Here is a 24,563-nt window from a genome sequence, read left to right as displayed (position 1 = left end):
TTGCTCCAACAAGAACCTGATATATATATATATATATATATATATATATATATATATATATATATATATATATATATATATATATATATATATATATATATATATATATGTGGCTGGCTATTTATCTTTTTTAATTTGAGGAAGAATAAGTTAATAACTTCATTGTCATGCATTATAGATTGAGGTAAGGTTTCCATATTATTACAAGAAGTTCATAGAATAAAATCAAGAAAAAAACAAGTACAATGCTCTTCAGTAGTTCATACAGTATGTATACTATGTTCCTTGATGCAATTAAGATGAACGGTTCTGATCAATCAGCAGGTGAACGAGATTCAATCATCGGCAAAGTCAAAGTCAACTTCCTCAGCCACTGCCACTTCCATGTAAGACATGATTTTTGCACTGCAAGAATTCATTTTGACCATTATAAGAGTGTGTCTCTGTATGTGTATATATATATGTACTAAGCACAGTTTTATCCAGATAATATCTGTCAAGTTAAAGAAAATATGAAATCGAAAAGTCGAACGATAGAGGACTCGTTAACAGATGCATTTAAGTAGTCAAGTTTCGGTATCGTTCTAATACAAAATGAAAAAAGACGAAAATTTTGGCTTTGAGCATCTCGAGATTTATTACATGCTATACATGATGAAATAAACCGATCGAGCAACATTACCATTAGTAATTACTGCGACATGATATATTATATATATACATATACGTGTACCATTCATCATGCACGTGAAATATTACCACGTGTAGCATAGAATAACGACATTACCGTTAGTAATTACTGCGACGTGATCGTCCACTATCGATATAGTAAATCTGAAACGGAACATAAAAAGAAAAAAAGAAGTCAACAAGACTGAGTCGATTATTAAGTAAACACCAAACGCGTGTTTGGTTCTAACACGAAATTGAAGTAGATAATTAATCGACATAAAATACTATACCTTATCGAAACAAGCCATAAACAAAATCAAGAAACCTCTTAACATACAAAGCCAACACCAACTGATAGAGCAATAGACACGGTACTCAACCACGCACTCGGAGTTTTCCGATTATGCCACTGCCTTCGAACTCTGTCCTCGTCGAGTGGATAAAATCTTGGAGCAAATGCAGTTCCATACAATGTGCTACGGTTGGTGACGTTATCGGGAACCCTAAATTTAGTAGCCTGCTTTTTCTCTATACAGACGGAGACGAGTTCGACGCTGTCTTTTAGAGAAAGTACCACGTTTCCATTTGGTAATATTGTGAGCGCGTGATAAAGATCGGCGCTTTTCCTCATATCAAACGGAAGCCAACTTAATTGTACGACAATTTTCGACCAAGAATCGGAGATTCCGTACTCATCCATCGTCCATATAGTAATACGTTCATCAAAATCCGAACGATCGACCAGAGAGAGACGATCGTTGAACACTCTCAATCCCGTGACCCGATTTTCGTAGTACGAAATTCGCGTCAATTCACGAGGCGATCGAATCCCGGGAGTGAATTTCTCTTCCGATAAGTCGAGAGTGCGTATCGAAACTACACCGTCGTTATCCACGGAAACCCAATGGCAGAATCCCCTGAAAGAAACCCTATTCGACCAACGTGGCGAGGAAACTAACGGGTCGTCCAAGATTCGCCATTCTTGATCGATCCCGACGGCGAAAATCTTCGCTTGTGAGGGCTTTTCGTTGCCCGGGTCGGTGAATCTCACGATTTTGTAGCTTTTGATTCCGGGAACATAATCAATCATATACTTATAGCCATAACTCCACTCTGGACGAACTAAGCTGTTTTCTGCAACTTGAACACATTCTTTACAAAATGGGTTGAAAAAATAAATCTTTTCGGTGACGAGGTTGAGTAAAGCTTTCCGCAGCATCAAGAACAGCAGCCCGTTTCCGGTGCCGGCGAGGTACAGGGTGGAATTTTTTTCCCTTCCGATGTATCGATTTTTTCCGGGTATTTTAGGGTTTATGCGGGTCGCGATTAGATCCCCATTTGGGGCGAATTGAAGAAGGGAGGGGGGATTGAAGGTGATCACTGACTGTTCGGCGAAGACGGTGGTGATCGGCGAATTGGCGGCGTAGTTGGCGGTGAAAGATTGGTCGGAGAGGAGATCGCACCACGATGTGCAGACGCATTTGGAGATGCCGACGTTCTTGAATGGGAGTCTGATGAATATTTCTTGTAATAAATCGGTGGGGAAGGAATCCATGGCCGGCGAATCAAGATTCGATTTTTAATTACAGTGGAGCTGCTGTGAGGAGTGTTTGGCGGCGCTTTGTCGGAAGTTACAGTAGGGTTTTTTCAATATCCAACAAAAAAAAAAGGTTTTATATATTTATTAAAAAAAATAAAAAATCTAATTTCTATTATATTGTAATTCTTTTCAAGGTTTGCACAAATCAAATATGGGTAGTTGCAGGGATAAGCAGTGTGGGGAAGAAGAGGTTTGCACAAATCAAATATGGGTAGTTGCAGTGATAAGCACTGTAGTTGCAGAGATAAGCAATGTGGGGATGTGGGGAAGAAGAGGTTGCAAAAGAGTGAAAAGGAGCCTATTTAGAATGTATATATAGAGCAATATTCTCTCTCTTCTCAAACAAGGGGAATCTGACCGTTCATTTCAAATTAAAGAACGGCCACGATTCCTCAACGGTTCACATACCCCGAAATCTCAGGCATATCAACAGTCGCCATACAGAGGCAGACACGTGGACTTACCACATTAAATTTTCTGCCATCAATTCACATGCCTAAGGACAGTCGCCATACAGAGGCAGACACTCTTCTCAAACAATGGGAATCTGACCGTTCATTTCAAATTAAAGAACGGCCACGATTCCTCAGCGTTTCACATTGGCATATCAACGGTCGCCATACAGATGCTGACACATGGGCATATAAACATTCTAAATAGGTTCCTTCAACTTTTTCGCAACCTCTTCTTCCCCACATTGCTTCTCTCTGCAACTACCCATATTTGATCTTGCAAACCTTCGCCGTTTGCTTCATCTTTCCCGACGGCACGCGCACGCCATTTCCAAGAGTATCCCTTAGCTTCACCGGAAGCCATTCTTTCAGGTGATTTTCTCATTCCTCTTTGTAGGATGTCTAGCTCATCCCCCCTAGGTAGCTCTCTAGAATTGCTCTTAGGTGATTCAGATTCCTCCCATCTCCTCTTAGATGACGCCATGTATGAGGGTGTAGACGAGATAGGAGACGTCGCTATGTTAGACTCTACTCTTTCGAGCTCGAAACATCACAACACCACAGTGGACAGTAGTTGGGTCTTGGAGTCTGTGGAGTTCGGGCCTGGATATCGGTATGTACACCCAGGGCCGACCCAACTTCCGGGCTATTTTCATGACGAGCTTTTGACTTGGTACGAGGACCAAGCAAAAGCCGGCCTTTCCTTTCCCCTTAACCCCTTACTAGTGGATGTCGCCAACCGTTTCGAGGTACCTTTATGTCGGTTCACCCCTAATTCCTTTAGTATAATGAATTGTTTTTTTATGATATGCACCCTCCTACATATCAAAAATATCTGCGGCGGGCTATTGGATTATTTTTTCTATGTCCGCCGTTCTGGTTCGATGTACTATCTTTCCAATCGGCGAGGTAAGACTATTTTCACCAATATCCCGAACAAAATTAATTATTGGCGTCGAAGGTTCTTCTTCGTTCGAAGTGATGAACCTTGGCCCTTTAATACTCAAGCTGGTAGAATTCAAACCCCTCCTCCTCATACCGACGACATGCTAGCTGACATCGCACATATCGAGTCTTTCTTCCATAAAAAATTCTTAGACGTAGACAATGCTATACGGACACCAGGCCTGCTTGCTGCCTTTGGTTTACTCCGTACACCGGGGCCTGCTATGACTCCCGCCGAACGCGGTAATCAACTCACGCCTATGTGAATTGTTTTGTTTCTTTACAGTATTTATTATTTTTCCATCTTGTTATTGCAGAAGTAGCGATGTTCGCCCATCTGCGCTCTACTCCGGTTCCGAAGAAAACTGCCGCCAACGCCGAAGCCACTGCCGCGCCAGCTCCTGCCAATGAAGCCAACGCGCTGCCCTGCTCGACGGCCGATGTAGCCAACGCCCCCAAGTTCTCACGCCATAAACGGGTTGCCGAGGATGCTCTCACCCCCTTGCCCAACATATCGCCAGCCTCCAATCCATCGAGCTCGATGAAGACGCCACCTGCTAAAGCAACATCAACCTCGGCAATTGCTTTGGCTCGTCCTTCACCGAAAATGATTTCGGTACCGGCCTCGCTGCTTATCCTGCAGCCTGGTTCTGACGAGATGGTGAATTTTATCCGCAGTTTTCGGTCTTCCAACGACCAGAAGGTTCTGGAGAAACTGAGTGAAGACGAGCTTCAAAGGCAGGGCTGTGCAGCCCTCGGCCACCTTGTTGGTCTATTTGCCAACAGGGGCCTTCCCTCTGCCCGTTCACAGCAGGAGATATCTCGTCTGCGAGATGAGCTCGAGAGAGCGAAGGTCACCGCGCTGGAGCAAGAGAGGGCTCTTCGGGATCAGATCGTGATCTCGGAGAAGCATGCCGCAGAGCAAGCGACAACTCTTGAACAAGATAGGGCTGCCTTTGCTCGTCAGAGAGCAGCCTTTGAGGAAGAAAAAGCTCGGGCATGGCAAGAAGGCTTCCGTGCCTACCTTCCTTCCGACGAGGGTAGGGCAGTGCTGCAGAAGTTCTCAGCAGAACTTAGGTCTATGTACCCGAATTCTCCGGATTTTTTAACCGACTTAATGCCGTTTACGGAGTTTGCCGTCTCGCATACCATCAATATAGCGCAGATGGATATCACGAAAGCTGGCGCCTCGGTCCACCTAGATCCCATCGACGTAATGAGAAGACTGCCTGCCAACGAGATGCCAGCGACATGGCAACCTTTAAAGGTGCGCCGTGACGGGCAACCGTGGTATACAGTCCCGTTTGACGAGGCACTTCGGCCATATACCGGGGCAGGCCCTGTTGAGCTGGTGGATAAGGTTGCTGCCAGTGAGGAAGATGCCGAGGCTGATAATGTGGCGACCCCGGATGAAGAGGCCCAAGACTAAGGCCTTATGTCGGCTAATGTTATATTTCCTTTTTGTTGTTGCCCCCCTTTTTTTTTCTGAATTGAAACGTTTATAATAGTTGGTTTACTTTCTCTCTGTTATTATTTATGTTCCCGCAGTAATTCATTACAATCATTATACCAAGTGCGAGGTTAATACTGACCTTGAATTATTCGTGCTACTCCGGATTTAGACTAATTATCCCGGATGCGAGGTCAATACTGACCTCGATTTATTCCAGTAATCATTCCGATTACTTATTATTTGAAAGCGAGGTAATATTGACTTCGTCTTATTTCAGTGTAATCCTATGCACTAATTCTCTCTGCCCAAACAAAGGCAATCTGACCGTTCATTTGAAATTAAAGAACGGCCACGATTCCTCAACGTTTCACATATCCCAGAACCTCGGGCATATCAACGGTCGGCACACAGATGCTAACACGTGGCCTCACCACATTAAATTTTCTGCCATATATTCACGTGCTTACGCGAATTCCGAGGATGGGACTTCTGCGGCAAAAGCAGATGGGAATTGAGAAGACGGATGCCGAAGGACAGTCGCCATACAGAGGCAGACACGTGGACTTACCACATTAAATTTTCTGCCATCAATTCACATGCCTAAGGACAGTCGCCATACAGAGGCAGAAACGTGGACTTACCACATTAAATAGGTAATGATTAAAAGGGGTTTTTATGCAAAAAGCAGACGGCAAATGTATAGACTGATGCTGGACTCTCATCAACGCCACATTCCACATCACTAAATTCTTGTCGTAATGACGAACTGGGGGGAGTAGAGTGAAGATGCAAAAGATTTTAAAAACCAGTACTGTAGTTTTAGATACCTCGTCAAACAGGGAGGAACAGGGAGGGCCCAATACCACAACTATCGTAAGAAGTCATACGAGGTAAATACTGAGGAATAAACCTACGAGATAGTCTATCGGGGTAATTTTTTCTTCTTACGAGGTAAGTTTAGGCCTGTCGAGAGAATCGTTACGTCGGGCTCTCTAAGGCCGTGCAGGGGGCCATTTTTTTTTTACAATATTTCGGGATTTTTTTTTGAAAACAGGGGTGATTTTATAATTAATTTCATAATTACAATAAAGCGTCATTTAAAATGACGCTCTTTAAGAACCGTTGGATTGTGTCTGGATCAATGGCCATCTCTTCAATTCTGTCTCCTTAATCTGACGGTCCGAGATTGATCTGGACGATCGGACGGCCCTTAAAAGGCGTCATTCAAAACGACGCCCTTTGACATGCCACACTGGATTACAGCATCATTCACATGTACCCCTTTTAACAGCCGTTGGATTGTGTTTATATGAACGGCTGGATTTGAGCTGAGGTTTTTTAAATTTTACTTAATTCATTTTATTGTTAAATTCTAATACTTAGTTGAATTTTAATTTTAAATTAATTATATGTTGTATTTTAAAAAACATTTCTTCATTTATTTATGCAATTTATTTTATAATTTACTATAAAATAATACAAAGTTAATTAATTATAACCTAACAAAAATTAAGAAATAAAGAACTCTTTTATCAATTATATTACTTTTTTGTGAAATAAAAAGCTTTTTTTGCATAAATTATAAATAAAGAACTATTTTGTCAATTATATTATTTTATTGTTATTATTATTATTATTATTATTATTATTATTATTATTATTATTATTATTATTATTATTATTATTATTATTATTATTATTATTATTATTATTATTATTATTATTATTATTATTATTATTAATACCAATTATTACGATCAGCTGCCGTTGTTGACCAAGCCCAAAGCGGGAGAGAAATTGTACGTATACCTCTCCGTAGGCTCAAGTCAGATGTGTGGATCGTAGAGAGAGTAGAGAGAATAAAACTTGAGGTGAATTGTCAATAATGAGAACGTACCTTTACAAATGAGTAAAACACCTATTTATATCTCGGTGATTGGATTGGGCTTACTTTGTTGGGCCCAAGCCTTATTTTGAAGGAGCTTGGGCTTTCGTGTAATGGGCCTAATTGGTATATAAATTTGAGGGCCCATTGGGCCGGCCCATTTAGGTATATCACACTCCTATAATGAACACACACATGCGCGCGCACGCTCGCGCTTGTGTGTCTACTACGTAAGAGTATGAGTGTGCTCATGCGTATATTTAGAGTTTGTTTATTAATACGGACAAGGTGTTACTTCACCTAACTTTCTACTATGTTTATCATTAAAATGTCATGATATGATTATGCTTGTTAATCGATTTTTCTACTTAAATAAATCGATAGATGTCTGATTTCTTACAATTTGTGAGGTCTTCTTCTCTACGTCAGTGCACTGTGTTCATGTGTGCTCAACACAATTACACCACTGTCCTAAGTTTGAACGGCTTTTCATTTATGATGTCACTCTTTATGGTGGTAGTTTATTTCCGAACCGTTATCGTACTGATAAAAGAAAGGAAATAAAGCTACGTATACACGTGTAAGAATTTTATATCACCTATCTGGATATAGAACTCTAAATGCATCTAGTGCCGCCAATATTTCCCGTTGTTGTGCTAGTTTTTCCAATATAATTTGTGATTGTTCGTTCTTTTCTTGATGAAAATTCGTGCGTGTTGAAAATTGGGTGAAGAATATTCTATTTGGTCTAGATTTTTCCCGTGATGTGAAATTTTGCGAGTCGGATTCTGTTTCTTATCTTTCCGATCTTCTAGATTTTTTGTTTTCGCGTTTTCGTTGGAGTTCATTTTTTGTGCATAATCTGTGCTAGGTCAGAGCATAATTAGTCGTGAATTTGAGCAATGACTAATTAATTGCAGCTCTTCAAAGCAATGGAACAAGAACAAGGAATAGCATCCGCAAAAAAAGTGTGGGAATCCGTGAAGTACTACACGGTTAAATGCGCCGAATGCTCGAAATGGAGGCTCATTCCATCAAAGGAAAAATACGAAGAAATACGAGTAAAGATCGAAGAACAGCTCGCGAGTGGCGGCCCGAAATATCGTGCAAAGACGAATCCGATGTCAAGCAAGACGGTACCATGCGTTGGGCGATGGACAGACCTCGGATTCCCCAAACTCCTTCCGGATGGCAACGAATTTTAAGGATCAGAGCCGAAGGAGGAACCAAGTTCGCTGACGTGTACGTGTATAATATAATTTTCTTTAATTTTTATTTTTTATTTTTTTGAAATTGAAATTTAGGATTTCGATTTATGTCTTGTACAGGTACTATGTTGCACCGTCTAACAAGAGATTGCGTTCTATGGTTGAACTCCACAGGTATAAATTACAATGTTCCGATATTGCTATGGAATTGTTTTTTTCATTATTAATATTATTATTATTAATGCGTTATAAATAAATAAATGGTTTAGGTATATAGACGAGCACCCAGAATATGCACAAGAAGGTGTAAGCATCTCGCAGTTTTCCTTTCAACCGCCCGTACCGTTGGACGAGAAATACAGTGCAAAGCGTCGATCGGGTATTAATATTACGATTCTTTCCCCTGTTTTTTTTTTTTTTTTTTTTTTTTTTTTTTTAATAATGTGTGAGATTTCGTAATGTATTTGCAGGCGTGTATGGTGCAATAGAGACGCAAAATAACGACTCTGCTGCACCACAGACTCAAAATTGAGGTATTTTACGATTCTGTTATAAATTGTTTGCTATGATCATAAAATTACTCGTTGAGCTTAAATCGATAATCTAGTTTAAGGTGAGTACTTATCGCTCTAATTGTGCACTTGCACTACACTTGCATTGCACAATTTGATCTCGCGACGAGCTTTTTTTAACTCCTAATTAAATTCTTGAAAAAATATATATTTATTTATCTTGTCCAATTTAATTAATCCACGGATTAAGTTGCGTTATCGATATTTAGAATACATTAGTTTCTGTTTTTGATTTAATATGTTATAATTTAATTACTATTTGTTGTTGTTCGAAGACAGGGTTCGACCTTTGCTGCGAACGATAATCGACAGACAAGAGAATGGACAAACATCAAGTGCACAAATCATATGTAATAGGATTCCATTTACCTCTCCTTTTCGTTTGGCGGATCGTCGGTGGTGGTTGCTGGTGGCAGGCGGTGGTGATGGTCGGTCGAATTTTAATATAATTAATTGAATTAGGAATAAAAATTGGAAAATGTATAATTGATTTTAGAGTAATTATGTTGAAATTTTAGTTTTGAATTTCGTAATTAACATGTGAGACATTGTTAGCTATAGTGTGATTTACATCCCGTCCCAAAATATTTGCTTTTTTGGAGAATTTATTTGTCCCAAATTATTTATCATTTTAGAATTTCAAGAAAAGGGGGAAATCAAACCTAGGTTAATTTCTTTGTGAAAAGACATTTTTGCCCCTGTAAAACTCACGTGAAAGTCACATGTATGAGATTCCGGTCAAAATGCCCTGAAAATCCCATTTTTGAGGCACCGTGTAACAAAAAACGTAGTTCAGGTAAAAATATGCTAAAAAAAATTGTCTGGGGGGCAAAGTGCAAAACGGGCTATAGTTTAGGGGGCAAACTGCTTTTTACTCTTAATATTATGATATGCTTTATATCAATTTTTCGAGTATCCGTTACGTTCGATATTAATTAGGGTTACACATACATTTCTTTTATGAGTGGATATAAACTCGTTTCTTAATGCGAGTCATCACCGAGTTCGAAAGGTACTTCTTCGGGAAATGGATATAAACTCGTTTCTTAATGCGAGTCATCACCGAGTTCGAAAGGTACTTCTTCGGGAAATGCCTCCGATATGGTTCGATGGGCTTGGCGAAGTTCACCCGTGGTGTGGTTGTACCTTTCTGCTAGTGCACGGTAAGCTCGGTAGAACTCCACAAACTTCATCAGCTCGGGCCGTTTAAATTGATTTCAGATCTGATTCAAAATTAACATCCCCTTTCTTTCGATTGGTAATGGTTGACAGCCTTAGACGGTCAGATCTGGAGCGGCCGGTACGAAAGAAAACAACTGACCGAGCTATTGCTCAATTGGCGGCTCTGGGCTTCGGCGAAGAGAAGAGAATCGGATGTCGAGGTGATGAGCCCGCGAGATTCAGCTCGGCCGACGTTCGGTAGGCGAGCATGGGTTTGGCGAGAGATGGCTCAGCAAATCCCAGTTTTGCGAGATTCGATCTCGTTTAGACGAGGTCGGCGAGACTTCGCTCGGTGGTCATGGACCGACGAGCACTGAGACGGGGTTGACTGCTGCTTCTCTCCTTTCTCTTCCCACCCTGATTCGTCAAGCTCTTGACTTGGGATTTGAACTCGTTTCATGTTTTTTACCTCCAGAATCTACTTTGATTTTATTTATTTTTTATATTTCTTTTAAGGAAAGATTTATTTTTAGATTCTCCACCTCTTTGTACTTCATCGATCTAGATACCAAACACCAGATTTGTTGAGCCTCTTTCTTGGTTTCCCGTTAAAAAACTCCCCAAGAAATATTCTGAACCGTTCTTCTTCGATCTTCCCTTCAGATCTGATATCAGAGGCAGCTCATATTCTCCAACCTCATAGAGAAGACTCCAAAATCAAATCATCTCACGTCGCAAGGAAGATGCCGTCGGAGAGAATTATCTAGGTATTCAGATCTTCAGATTCTATTTCAAGTGCACTAAATGCTCGGCCGAAATCACTTACAAAACCGATCCCCAAAACTCCGATTACATTGTCGAGTCTGGTGCGACAAGGAATTTCGAACCCTGGCGTGCGGCGGAGGAAACAGAGGAGGAAAAAAGGAAGAGGATTTCCGAAGAGAGGGGAGATGCAATGAAATCGTTGGAGAATAAAACTTGTAGAAAACGAGTATATTGAAAAACTCATTCCCCGTTTTCTTGCTGTTTCTCCGTAGTATAAATACATCAAGCATAATCCTAACTTCCCTAAACTAGAAGATCATGAATCAGAAAATTAAAGGGAATATATACATATAAGGAAATAACAATCTTTTCTCTCCATCGATAAAGATTAGACAAATATTATGCAATATTGTCAATACCCCCCCTCAAGTTGGAGCATGAGGATTTTGAATGCCCAACTTGCTCATAATGAAATCAAATTGTCGTTTTCCCAAAGCCTTGGTGAAAATGTCTGCAAGCTGTAAAGTAGTATGCACGTATTGAGTTTGGATATTGCCTGCTTGTATCTCATTCCGTATAGTGTGACAGTCTACCTCAATATGCTTTGTGCGTTCGTGAAATACAGGATTTGCAGCAATGTGCAAAGCTGCTTGACTATCACAATGCAGACGCATAGGTTCAGTTTGCGCCACACCAAGATCAAACAATAGACGTTTCAACCACTTCAATTCACACACGGCGGTTGCCATGGACCGATATTCTGCTTCTGCCGAAGAACGAGACACTGTTTGTTGCTTTTTAGTTTTCCAAGATATAGGTGACTGTCCAAGAAAAATAAAATATCCGCTTAATGAACGTCTAGTCAAGGGACAACTTGCCCAATCAGAGTCACAATAGCCATAGAGTTTCAAATCGCAATTAGCACGCATCAGTACACCTTGTCCAGGGTTTCCTTTCAAATATCGCACAACCCGTAATGCGGCTTCCCAGTGGTCATGCTTCGGACATTGCATGAATTGTGCAAGTATATGCACACAATAAGACAATTCGGGACGAGTAATCGTCAAGTAGATTAGTCGTCCTACCAAACGCCGATATTTTTCCGGATCAAGCAACTCAGCCGTTTGAGACAATGCTAATTTATGATTTTCTTCGAGCGGAGTTCCGACGGGCTTAGCTCCCAATAGGCCTGCCTCAGCAATAATGTCGAGCGTATATTTCCGCTGACATAAGAAGATACCGTTTGAGTTTCGGGCAACTTCGATGCCCAAGAAATATTTCAATTTCCCCAAATCCTTCATATGAAAACACTTGCTCAAATAATCTTTGAATTTCTGCACACTCACTTTATCATTCCCAGAAATAATCAGATCGTCAACATAGATGAGAACGTTGAGGCGAATCACTCGATCATTGTAAATAAACAAAGAATAGTCAGAATTAGACTGTTTGAATCCGTAATTCGTCAAGGCCGTAGTCAGCTTGGCGAACCAACATCTTGGTGCTTGGCGCAATCCGTATAAAGACTTTCGGAGTCGGCATACCTTTCCTGGTGTTGGCGGAGTAAAACCAGGTGGCATTTTCATGTAAACCTCTTCATTCAATTCTCCATGCAAAAACGCATTGTGAACATCCATTTGATGTAATTCCCAATTTCTCGCAGCGGCAATAGCCAGGAACGTACGAACAGTGACTATTTTTGCCGTGGGGGCAAAAGTCTCACTATAATCCAACCCTTCAACTTGTTTGTTGCCAAGAATTACTAATCGCGCCTTACATCTTTCGATGCTTCCATCCGAATTGTACTTTATCTTGTACACCCATTTGTTGCCGATTGCCTTCTTCCCGGGAGGCAAGTCTTCTACTGTCCATGTCCCACTATTTTCAAGAGCATGTATCTCTTTTCTCATTGCCTCTCTCCACCGTTCATCTTTTATTGCCTCACCATAAGAATTAGGTTCATGACATGTATCAACAGCAGCTAGAAAAGAACGATGCGATAGAGAAAATTTGTCACAATTGACATAATTTGCAATGGGATAAGGAGTACCTGAGGATTTTGATTGGAGTGATGAACTCGCGGGGGGGCTCACTTGAATTGTATTGGTCACATAGTCTTTCAATCGAACAGAGGAATGTTTAACTCTTTTTCCTTTACCGAGTTCCTCTTCAGATACAACTGGTAGCTCAACATCATCGCCCCCGCTATCTTTTTCTCCAGTATCTTCACAAGTGACTGTTTGTTCAATATTACTTCTCTCAGCAGCGTTTTCTTTCTCCAAATTCGAGATGGTAGTGTGTTCCATGTCATTGAATTTGTCATCGGCACAACATTCCGCAATCTCTTCTGTGGTCAAAGAAGAATTTGTGACACTCGTGTCTACATATGGAAATTGCGTTTCATCAAAAAAGACGTCTCTCGAAACAAAGAAAGTCTCCTTTTCCAAATCATATAATCTCCAGCCCTTCTTCCCAAGCGGGTACCCGACAAAGATGCACTTGCGACTTCGACTAGCAAATTTATCTCCATCTCGATTTTGATCATGGACATAGCTCAAACACCCAAAAGTTCGTATATGTTTGTAGTCAGGCCCTTGTCCGTACAATATCTCATATGGTGTTTTCCCTTCCAACAAGACAGACGGTGTCCTATTGATTAAATATCCAGCTGTAAGAACACATTCACCCCAAAATTTAATGGGCAAATGTGCCTGAAAGCGTAGCGCTCTTGCTACATTCAGAATATGACGGTGTTTTCTTTCAACACGCCCATTTTGTTGGGGTACTCCAACGCACGAAGTCTGATGCAAAATACCATGTTCGGCAAAATAATCTCGTAAACACATAAACTCGGTTCCATTATCACTTCTAACGACTTTCACATTTTTTTCAAATTGCCGTTTAATCATGACAATAAAATTTCTAAGAACACAAGCAACATCAGTTTTCCTATTCAACAAAAATATCCAAACTGCACGAGAACAATCATCAACAATAGTCAAGAAATAAACAGCTCCACATGAAGCAGGAATTCGGTAGGGTCCCCACAAGTCACAATGAATCAAATCAAAACATTCTTTAGCTTTATTTTCACTGGAAAAAAATACGTCTCTTGTTTGTTTAGCTCTAAAGCAAATGTCACAAGGTTTATTTCCAACGCTACCAATCCTTCTATTTAAACTTACTTCAGAAATTAAATCTACTATTCTAGGAGAGGGATGACCCATTCTTCTATGCCACAACTCGAACAATCCGTTGGCAGTAGTCGAGTATACTCGCACCGGAGTGACCTCTTTAAGAAAATAAAGCCCCTCCCGTTGTTCACCCGCTCCAATCAGCATCCTCGAAGTGCGGTCCTGTATAGCACAGACTTTATCAGTGAAATGGAAAATACAGTTAGAATCAAGAGCGAGCTGTGATACAGAAATCAAGTTGCACTTTAATTCAGGAACAAAAAGAACATTGTGAAGTTTAAGTTTTTCTCCAAAGTTCACAATTCCTTCTTTCAAGGCCAAAGTTTTGGCTCCGTTCGGCAATCCAACAGAGCATGCTGCAATCTTGTGCACATGAGTCAAACATTCATATGTCCCGGTCATGTGATGTGAAGCTCCTGAATCAATAATCCAAAGTAACGAGTTATTCTTACCCGTCAATCTTTCCGTATTACCATCTTTGTGAGAATCCAAGATGTTGAGGAGAGCGGACCACTGTTCATTACTGAGGCCGGTAATTCCAGTTCTATCGGAATTTGTCACAATATTTCTTGTTCCATCAAAACTCGGAGTTTGTGCTGCGTGGGCTCGAGCTGCACCTCCACGCCCCCTTCCATAATTTTGTTGAGTACCACGACCATTTGTACTACCGCGTCCTCCAGTTGTTGTACGGGGTCTCTCACCCCACCACTCCGGGTACCCAATTCGTTGGAAACAATTTTCAGCATCGTGTCCCTTTCTTTTGCAAATCGAGCACGTCGAAGGCTTCTCCTTTCTCTCCCCCCCTGAATTTCGACCGGCCTGCACCACGAAGCTCATGGGGTTCCCTCTTTCTTCCTTCGTCGAAGTCATTATTTGCACCTGCTCTTGCTGCACCACCATGGCGTAAACTCGATTCAGATTGGGTAATGACTCGGCACTCAATATATTGGACCGTACTGTTTCATATCCACCTTCGTCGAGTCCCATTAAGAATTGATGGATTCTTTCTTCTTCTCGTTTCTTGTTCAACTTAGTGGTAACATTGCACTTGCACCCCGCACATTCACATACTGGAATTGGATCATAATTGTTCAATTCATCCCAAAGAGACTTGAGCCGACCATAGTAAGTAACAATACTCTGCCCATTTTGTTTGCAATTTGCAAGGTCTGATCTTATTTGTTGTACTCGAGGTCCATTGCTCACAGAGAAACGTTGTTTTATTTCTTCCCAAAGATCTTTCACATCTTCCATGTAGGATATGGTAGATCGAAGTGTTGGTTCAATGGTGTTAAAAATCCATGAAACAAGCATTGAATTAACACTCCACCAATCTTCAATATCTGGTGAATCATCGGTGGGACGTTCGATGGTTCCGTCAACGAAGCCATATTTCTTCTTGGCTCGCAAAGATGTGCGCACAGCCCGTGCCCATTCGTCGTAATTTTCGCCTTTCAGCCGTACTTGGGTAATAACATTACCCGGGTTGTCGTTTGACGTCAATGTATAAGGCCCCGACATCTTCTTATCAGTGGTGTTTGATCCTCCAACGCCACTTTTGTTTTCTTCACTAGTCATGGTGAATTTCGTCAAGTCTTATCCTCGCTCTGGTACCATGTAGAAAACGAGTATATTGAAAAACTCATTCCCCGTTTTCTTGCTGTTTCTCTGTAGTATAAATACATCAAGCATAATCCTAACTTCCCTAAACTAGAAGATCATGAATCAGAAAATTAAAGGGAATATATACATATAAGGAAATAACAATCTTTTCTCTCCATCGATAAAGATTAGACAAATATTATGCAATATTGTCAATAAAACTCACGATTCGAAGAGAGAGATGGATATCCTTGCTACTCTGGATGAAATGAAATCGATGAAATCGAGACACGCGACCGTGAGCGTTGACGCAATGCTGGAAGCTCTGCAGCGTTCGAACGAGCACAAGGAACGAGAGTTGGAGGAAGAAGACGAAGCTCTGATAAAATCGGTGTTTAAGGGGCGAAGAGCAGCCGTTGTCTTAAAAAGGGTTGATGATGATTATGATGAGGATTCGGAATTGGATTTGCATTCATTATCCGGTTCTTCAAAGAGGATTAAAATTTTCGATTCTAAAACTGATTCTCGGATAAAAGAAAGCGTTGATGACAGCTCCGACAATCGAGATAATGGTGGCGTTCACACGGCTTCTGGTGATAATGGTAAATTTGTTTTCAAGTCTCGAACGGTTCGAGTTTCTGTGATGAAGAAATCAGGTGCTGCTGATTCTGATGGGAACAAGGGGAATGAAAAACGGGGTGCAGAACGAACCGTCTCTGGTTTACTTTCGTTATGCCAGCAGTATGGAAGTGATGAAGCCGACGACCTTTGATTCGGTATGATTTGTAAATACTACGAGATTATAATCAAACTCTGGATTTCAATGGGAAAATTGAAAAGAAAAGTTTGGTTATGCTAATTTTAGAAGTTAGAACTGCAATAAGGACTTGATTTTCAGTTTAATAGGCTCTTATCATACAGTGAAGTGAGAATCGTCTTTTTCGATTCAAGAACGAAAGAAATCAAGCGTCCCATCTAATTTTCGTTACATGTTATACTGATTAATTTTTTTTTTCAATATAATTTTTTATTTTTGTTTCTGTTATTGATGAAAATTGGTGTTTGTTGAATATTAGCTCAAGATTATACTTGATCAAGGCTAATCTATTTTGTGAGTTTTCTAGACGGGCTTCTGTATCCGATTAACTCTCTCGCTTAGTTTCTGTGATTAAGAAATCAGGTGCTGATTCTGATGGGAACAAGGGGAATGAAATACGGGGTGCAGAACGAACCGCCTCGGGTTTACTTTCGTTATGCCAGCAGTATGGAGGTGATGAAGACGACCTTTGATTCGATATGGTTTGTAAATATTAAATAATAGTAGATTTGTAAGCAAACTCTGGATTTCAATGGAAAAATTGAAAAGAAAAGTTTGGTTATGCTAGTTTTAGAAGTTAGACAGTGCAATAAGGACTTGATTTTCAGATTAACAGGCTCGATACTGTGGAGTGAGAATTTTATTCCCGTAAATGTCTATCGTCTTTTCTTTATTCAAGAACGAAAGAAATCAAACATTATTTGGTAAGGTTATTCGATTGTCTTTTCTTTATTCAAGAACGAAAGAAATCAAACATTATTTGGTCAAGGTTATTCGATTTTGTGAGTTTTCGAGACGGGATTCTGTACCGATTAACTTTCTCGTTTAGTTCTGTATCCGATTAACTTTCTCGTTTAGTTTATAATCAGACATTATTTGTGCGCACAATCTGTGCTATATCAGAGCATAACTAGTAGTGAAAATTGTGCAATAACTTCTCCTTCATAATAGTTGCAGGTACTTCAAACTTCAAAGCAATGGAACAAGAACAAGGAATGGCAGCCAAAAATGGTGTCTGAATCCGTAAAGTATTACGCAGTTAAATGTGCCGAATGTTCAAATTAATGGAAGCTCATTCCATCAAAGCATAAATACAAGAAAAAAACGGAGAATTGAAACAGCTCGTAAATTTCGTAATTTTGACCTTACCTCAGCGGTAACAGTAATTTACCCTTAAAAATAGTGGTGTGCTGTGCACCTGAGAAGTTATATAAATTCAACTAGGTTATTGTTAACCAAGCCAATTTAGTAACGAAATGTAAGCACTTCTAAAATCAATTATGTTAACCACCATTAAAAAAAAGTTAATAATAAATAAATAAAAACAAATCAACGAAAACGTGTTAAATTATTAATTCAATAATTGGCTAAATTAATAGAATTTCCCTAGTTCCGACTCTATTAACTTGTAAAGATTTAACTGTATGTTGACCAAGTTATTTACAAAAATAGAAAACTAATAGTGTTAGACCGGTTTTTTTAGAAAAGAAAAGGGGCTTGCTATTATTCGTGCGGTTTTTACCACTCGCAGTGCAAAATAATTCATTTTTTTTCTTTTTCAAATCTTATCCAAATCTTCTCTCAAACACTCTCAACCTTTTATTCTTGAAAATTTTCAATTTTAGTAATTTTTCGACCAATATCAATTAGAGCAGAAGTATTATCGACATGGATGACAACGGCTTCGATTTTGAGGTGAAAATACACGTTTTTTGTTCATTTCCAACGTTTTGAACCGTGGCCTTTTTTGGTGTCGGGGTAGAACGCAGGTGAGCAAACATCGCTACTTCTGCAAAAACATGTGAAGGATTAGCAGATGTTTAAAAAAGAATAATACGGATATAGGCGAGATGATTACCGCGTTCGGCGGGAGTCATAACAGGCCCTTGTGGGCGGAGTAAACCGAAGGCAGCAAGAAGCCCCGGCGTCCGTATGGCATTTTATACGTCTAAAAATATATTATGGAAAAAATATTCTATATACGCGATATCGACAAGCATGTCCTCGGTTCGAGGGGGCGGGGTTTGGACTCTACCGGCGTGAGTAGTAAAAGGCCACGGTTCGTTACTCCGGACAAAGAAGTACCTTCGGTGCCAGTAAATCTTATTCGGGATATTAGTGAAGATATTTCTATCTCGTCGATTAGACAGATAGTACATCGACCTAGAGCGGCGGGCATAGAAAAAATAATCGAATAGCCCGCCGCATATGTTTTGGATACCAAGAAGGGTGCACACCATATAGAAGCAATTTAGTATACTAAATGCATTAGGGGACAACCGACATAAAGGGATTCCGAAACGGTTCGCGATGTCTACTAAAAAGGGGTTTATAGGAAAGGAAAGACCGGCTTTCGCTTGATCCTCAGACCAGGTCAAAAGCTCGTCATCGGAATAACCCGGAAGTTGGGATGGCTCGGGGTGTACGTACCGATATCCAGGCCCGAACTCCACAGACTCCTAGACCCAATCGAAAGAGGAATAGGGTAACTATTCTATGAGGATCTATCAAAGCGATATCCGCCATCTCGTCTAGACCCTCAAACATGACGTCATCTAAGAGGAGATGGGAGGAATCTGAATCACCTAATAGCAATTCTAGAGAGCTACCTAGGGGGGATGATTCGCTAGACATCATACAAAAGGGTAAAATTATTGAAACAAAGGAATGAGAAATCACCTGAAAGAATGGCTTCCGGTGAAGCCAAGGGATATTCCGGGAAAGGGCGTGTGCGTGCCGTCGGGAAAGATGAAGCAAACGGCGAAGGTTTGCACAAATCAAATATGGGTAGTTGCAGGGATAAGCAGTGTGGGGAAGAAGAGGTTTGCACAAATCAAATATTGGTAGTTTCAGAGATAAGCAATGTGGGGATGTGGGGAAGAAGAGGTTGCAAAAGAGTGAAAAGGAGCCTATTTAGAATGTATATATAGAGCAATATTCTCTCTCTTCTCAAACAAGGGGAATCTGACCGTTCATTTCAAATTAAAGAACGGCCACGATTCCTCAACGGTTCACATACCCCGAAATCTCAGGCATATCAACAGTCGCCATACAGAGGCAGACACGTGGACTTGCCACATTAAATTTTCTGCCATCAATTCACATGCCTAAGGACAGTCGCCATACAGAGGCAGACACGTGGACTTACCACATTAAATTTTCTGCCATCAATTCACATACCTACGCGCATTCCGAAAAAGGGGTAAACGGGTAATGATTAAAAGGACTTTTTCGGCAAAAGCTGACGGCAAATGAATAGACTGATGCTTGACTCTCATCAACGCTACATTCGACACCACTAAATTCTTGTCGTAATGACGAACTGGGGGGAGTAGAGTGAAGATGCAAAAGATTTTTTCAAAAACCAGTATTATACCTAGTTTTAGATACCTCGTCAAAAGGGAGGAACAGGGAGGCCCAATACCACAACTATCGTAAGAAATCATACGAGGAAATACTGAGGTATAAAACCTACGAGATAGTCTATCGGGGTAATTTTTTCTTCTTACGAGGTAAGTTAAGGCCTGTCGAGAGAATCGTTACGTCGGGCTCTCGAAGGCCGTGCAGGGGACAGCTGAAAAAGATGGGGTGTCAGGCCTGAACTGACCGAAGAACAGTAAAAAGGAACAATAGGAACACGCCACGTGGCAGAGTAGACAATGACGGCTTCTTCACCTAGGAAATGTAAGCAGGCCCAGAGAGGCCATATTGTAGTAGTATATATACTAGGTCATATGTAGTGAAGAGGACATGTTTTTCTTATGCAATATATTGGGCCACTTACATTATCTTATGCACATCAAAATTAATTATACCACTTATATTGTCTAACAAATCTCTCTTAGTTACATTATCTTATGCACATCTAAATTAATTATACCACTTATACTGTCTAACAAATCTCTCTTAGTTACATTATCTTATGCACATCTATATTAATTATACCACTTTTTGCGAATCCACTTTTGCGTGAGTACTTTTGTGCATGCATTTGTATTTTTACTTACGTGCGTATCTCTTATAGTGAGTGTTTTTGTGCACGTTTCTTGATGCGCATTCATGTCCTCGAACTATAGTACGTATTTTCACGATTGCTTTTGGAATCCAATTTTGACCATGTTCGAGTCCGAAATTGGAATTTTGCCGTTAGACATGAATTGTAGCCAACTGAAATAGCTTTCCAATGCCGCCAAAACAACTTGATTTGGAGTCCGGATGAGAAAGTTATGCTCGACTTCGTGGACACTACCAAAGATGTTCGGGGATTCTCTCTTCTAATTTGATTTTAGTTTCCTAATTGCAACTCTTTTCTTACTCGTTGATCATTTTTGCTTCATGGACACCTAATTTTCCATTTGTACCTATTAGATACCAAATCCACCAATTAGTAAAGAAATATAAATTAATCCGAAAAAAAATCCACGTAAACGTAAACGTAGAGTTTTATTTTTACACTCCATTGTATGTTTTTTATCTAGTGTTTTTGCTGTTGTTTGTTGATGCGTATTAATGTCCTAGTATGTCAGGCCTGCAGCAGCACCACCCAACTCACACCCCCACCCCACCCCACACACATAGCCGTTGGTGCGTCTTCCATGGTTTTGTGTGTGATGTTTTTTTTCCTGATGCGTGACATGGTTTCGTGTGTGATTTGTCAAAATGGAAAGAGTCAACGAAGGAGAAAAGAAATATGAATTTTGGGTGAATAAGTTTAGAGAGAGAAACATTTTTAATTATGTGCGTGATTCAATAATTTTAGTGTGGAATTTAGCATTTCATATATATATATATATATATATATATATATATATATATATATATATATATATATATATATATATATATATATATATATATATAGGGCCGCTCCCGCGTATTCGGGGGCCCAGGGCGAGAATATAATTTTTCGGTAGCCTGGGTGGCGACGTCCGGCATCTTAAGCTTAATAAAATAATATAATTAAATTATGGGGCAATTTGCTATAGGTCCTCCTATAAGAGATTATATGTGTTAAAATCCATCTAATAAACTCTAATTTCCAGCAATTTTTTGTATTTATAATTTGTCAAAAGTACCCCTATCAATATCCCTATTAATATACGGTAAAATATATCTTCAAAATCAAATCCCCTATTTTTCTCCCTATTATACTGCAAATCCGAAAATTATAATTGCAAAAAAAAAACGCTTTAGTTTGTATGAAAAAAAAAAACAAAAAAAAATGTAAATTGAAATTGCAATAACCAAATATGGACTGCATTTTAAAGTTGCACATAACATATTTGAGGAGTTTCGTTAGTGGTAGTTTCAATCAACGTTTGTTTATTATGAGTTTGCACTTAGATATGGCCCTTGGTTAAAATCTGAAAGTACCTTGTCCTTTAACCCTTTTACACAAAAACCTCCCCCCCTATACCATCTACTAATTCCTCTCCACCTCTGTCCAGTTCAAAACTCTCCCCTTCTCTCACCTCCTCTGCAAAAATGATGAATAGTGAAGATTTGAGTCTCCCTACCAAAAGTCAAAAAACCAAAGTATCAAACTCTGACATCAATCCCGAAAATTACGGCCCTAAAGCCACAAAAAGAACCTTTTTGGCTGGAAAAGACCTTTCTCTGAGCCCTAAGGACATCATAGGCCAAAAAGAATTTTCTCCTAAAAAATTCCCTCCTTTTTCAGAGGACACCTCAAATTTTTCAAGATCAAAAAAGGGGGAAAAAATGAAACCTCTGACTATTCTGAAATCATTTCTTTGGTCAACCAAAATTCTCCCCAAAAGCTCAAGGCCCAAATGGACCCTTTTTATCTTCAGCCCATTCAAATTGGGTTTGCCGATTATCTATGGGCACAAAACACATCCTCTCATACTTCTCCACACCTCCTTACTAAAGCCCACACAGATAACCTGGAAAAAAATCCAATACTGCAAAAACGTCCCCCTTTGGAAGAAACGTCCCTTGACTCAAAAAGGGCAAAAATAAACTTCCCTATCCCTCCTCCCATTTCTCATAGCCTTCTCAGCTCTTCTACCCAGTCGAACCACCCTCATTCTCCCAACACTTCAATAATTTCTCCATTGGAACCTTTGTCTGGCATTGAATTCACCTTGTCACCTATGTTGGATGTCTATCCAAATAGACAAACTTATGCGATTAAAAGGACTGCGAATGGAAAACCTTTACTTATCAAAAATAACAAAAGTTCAGTCCATATTGTTGATATCACGGATGCTCAATCTCCTGAGACTCAATCTCTAGAGGTCTCTCAAAACTCCTTTATGCTCCCCACAAGCCCTAAGGGGTGGAGGGAGAAATATCAATGAAGATAATTGCTTGGAACTGCCAAGGGCTGGCCAAGCCCAAGGCAGTGCGATCTCTCAGGCAACTCCTAAAAGACTCAAAGCCTGATCTCGTTTTTCTCAGTGAAATTAAAACTCCGCGCTCGTCTAATATTCTCAAAGCTCTTGCTGCTTTCTCTCTCTCGAATTTCTCTCTTGTTCCCCCCATTGGCTTTGCCGGTGGGCTCATTCTTGCTTGGTCTCCCAACATCAACCTTCAAATCACTGCCCAAAGTAGCTCTTTCATCAATGCTACTATCATCAGTGATCCAAACTTCCCCCCTTGGCATTTTACTGGTATTTACTGTCCCTGTACTCCTACTGGGACAACAATTTTTTGGAGCTCTATTAATGATCTCTCTTCTTTCATCCCAGGCCCTTGGCTTATCATTGGAGACTTCAACTCCATTACCTCAAATTCTGAAAAAAAGAGGTGGAGCGCCTTTTGCCTCCTCTTCCAAACAAAATCTCTCGTCTGAATTTAATAACCTTGGGCTTATTGATCTAGGATTCCATGGTTCTCCATTCACCTGGAATAACAAAAGAGAGGGTCTTGCTAATATTCAACAGAGAATAGACAGAGGGGTTGGCAATTCCCAATGGCTCACTCTCTTTCCCATGCTAGCATTCTCCATCTACCGGCCATATCCTCCGATCACAACCCGCTTCTCCTCAATACTTCTATTGATTCAAACCCTCCAAAACCTTTTAGATTCGAATCCATGTGGTTGGATGATAAATCTTGTTTTGATACAGTGCACACTGGTTGGAACCAACAAGTTACTGGCTCTCCTTCTTTTAAACTCCACTCCAGAATTCAAAATGTGAAAAATGCTCTAAAGCTCTGGAATACCAATCTTTTTGGAAATTGCCATAAAAAAATAAAGGAGCTGAAAATTCATATTGAATCTGTTCAAAATTTGGATAAATCTGCTAACAATATTGCTATTGATGCAGCGCTCCAGGTTGAACTTGATGTTTGGCTGGCTAGAGTTGAAACATTTTGGTGGCAAAGATCGAAGGACAAATGGCTCAAAGACGGAGATGCCAATACCAAGTATTTTCATTTATCTACTATTTTGCATGCTAGAAATAATAGAATTCCATCCATCAAAAGCATGAATAATCTGATTTTCTTTGAAAGAAATAGCATTGGAAATTGTTTTGTGGAATTTTATTCTAATCTTTTTACTTCTGATTTTAATCCAAACCACCCCCCTTTCCCTGCTGATCTGGAGAATATTTTCCCCTCCATTTTGAATAGTAATGATAATATTGATCTTTGTGAGATTCCTTCCCATGCTCTTATAAAAAAAATCCTCTTCTCCTTTGCTACAAACAAGAGTCCAGGACCTGAATAGTAATGATAATAGAAGGATGACAGGACAATGGCATCCAGCAGAGCAAAGATGATTATAAATTAACCTTCAATGCAACTAAAGTGCAACAAGAGAAATTTAATTGATTATACTTTCTCCTTCGACAAAGGAATTTCCCGATAAGCAGTGGCACATAGTTTTTAAGTAGTTATTTCCATTAAATACAAAGACTAAACATTATTGTGAACTCCCGCCATATATACCAAGTGAAATATATTGGAGTAAACTAACATATTAAAATGTGAAGATTTACTAATTACTTGAGATAATCAATTAATCATACATCACTTACGCTTACCTCACAGAGAACTTCTGGGTTCTCCAGGCATCATGGTTCCCCAAAATGATTGCTTTTGGAAAATCGAGATTCGAAATGCTTCGAACAAGATCAACGTTCTCATTACCAAAATCACCTGAACAAACTCCAACACGATAATAAGCAAAACAAAATAAGCTTACACAAATGCCGAATCCATAGATAGATAGTACAGAAGGTGGGAAACAAGACCTGCCTGTAAAA

General features: G+C 39.9%; 4 protein-coding genes across 4 annotated transcripts; 2 read left to right on the top strand and 2 right to left on the bottom strand.

The window, feature by feature from the left end:
- Window positions 1-179: 179 nt before the first annotated feature.
- LOC105973408 (putative F-box only protein 10) lies at window positions 180-2,550 on the bottom strand. Its single transcript, XM_012998427.2, has 3 exons — window positions 963-2,550; window positions 788-834; window positions 180-405 (listed from the first exon to the last, which is right to left on the bottom strand). The coding sequence occupies exon 1, from the start codon at window positions 2,225-2,227 to the stop codon at window positions 1,001-1,003; it is 1,227 nt and encodes a 408-aa protein (XP_012853881.1). The 5' UTR covers window positions 2,228-2,550; the 3' UTR covers window positions 180-405; window positions 788-834; window positions 963-1,000.
- A 5,355-nt stretch (window positions 2,551-7,905) lies between these two features.
- On the top strand, window positions 7,906-8,747 carry LOC105973374 (methyl-CpG-binding domain-containing protein 2). The gene is given in 5 exon segments (XM_012998396.2): window positions 7,906-8,081; window positions 8,084-8,249; window positions 8,336-8,389; window positions 8,485-8,594; window positions 8,686-8,747. Coding segments are annotated over 5 exon segments (534 nt in total). The 5' UTR covers window positions 7,906-7,939.
- A 4,997-nt stretch (window positions 8,748-13,744) lies between these two features.
- Window positions 13,745-15,508, bottom strand: LOC148766944 (uncharacterized). The gene is made up of 2 exons (XM_088825658.1): window positions 14,360-15,508; window positions 13,745-14,069 (listed from the first exon to the last, which is right to left on the bottom strand). Exons 1-2 carry the CDS (start codon window positions 15,483-15,485, stop codon window positions 14,035-14,037), a joined length of 1,161 nt encoding a protein of 386 aa, XP_088681784.1. The 5' UTR covers window positions 15,486-15,508; the 3' UTR covers window positions 13,745-14,034.
- Window positions 15,509-15,729: 221 nt separating this feature from the next.
- Window positions 15,730-16,822, top strand: LOC105973375 (uncharacterized). Its single transcript, XM_012998398.2, has 2 exons — window positions 15,730-16,165; window positions 16,690-16,822. Exons 1-2 carry the CDS (start codon window positions 15,751-15,753, stop codon window positions 16,797-16,799), a joined length of 525 nt encoding a protein of 174 aa, XP_012853852.2. The 5' UTR covers window positions 15,730-15,750; the 3' UTR covers window positions 16,800-16,822.
- The last annotated feature ends 7,741 nt before the right edge of the window (window positions 16,823-24,563 follow it).

This window comes from Erythranthe guttata, chromosome 11 (assembly GCF_056151865.1).
Source record: "Erythranthe guttata isolate IM_541 chromosome 11, IM_541, whole genome shotgun sequence".
Classification (NCBI taxonomy): Eukaryota; Viridiplantae; Streptophyta; class Magnoliopsida; order Lamiales; family Phrymaceae; genus Erythranthe; species Erythranthe guttata.
This window is presented reverse-complemented; position numbering and strand designations above follow the sequence as displayed.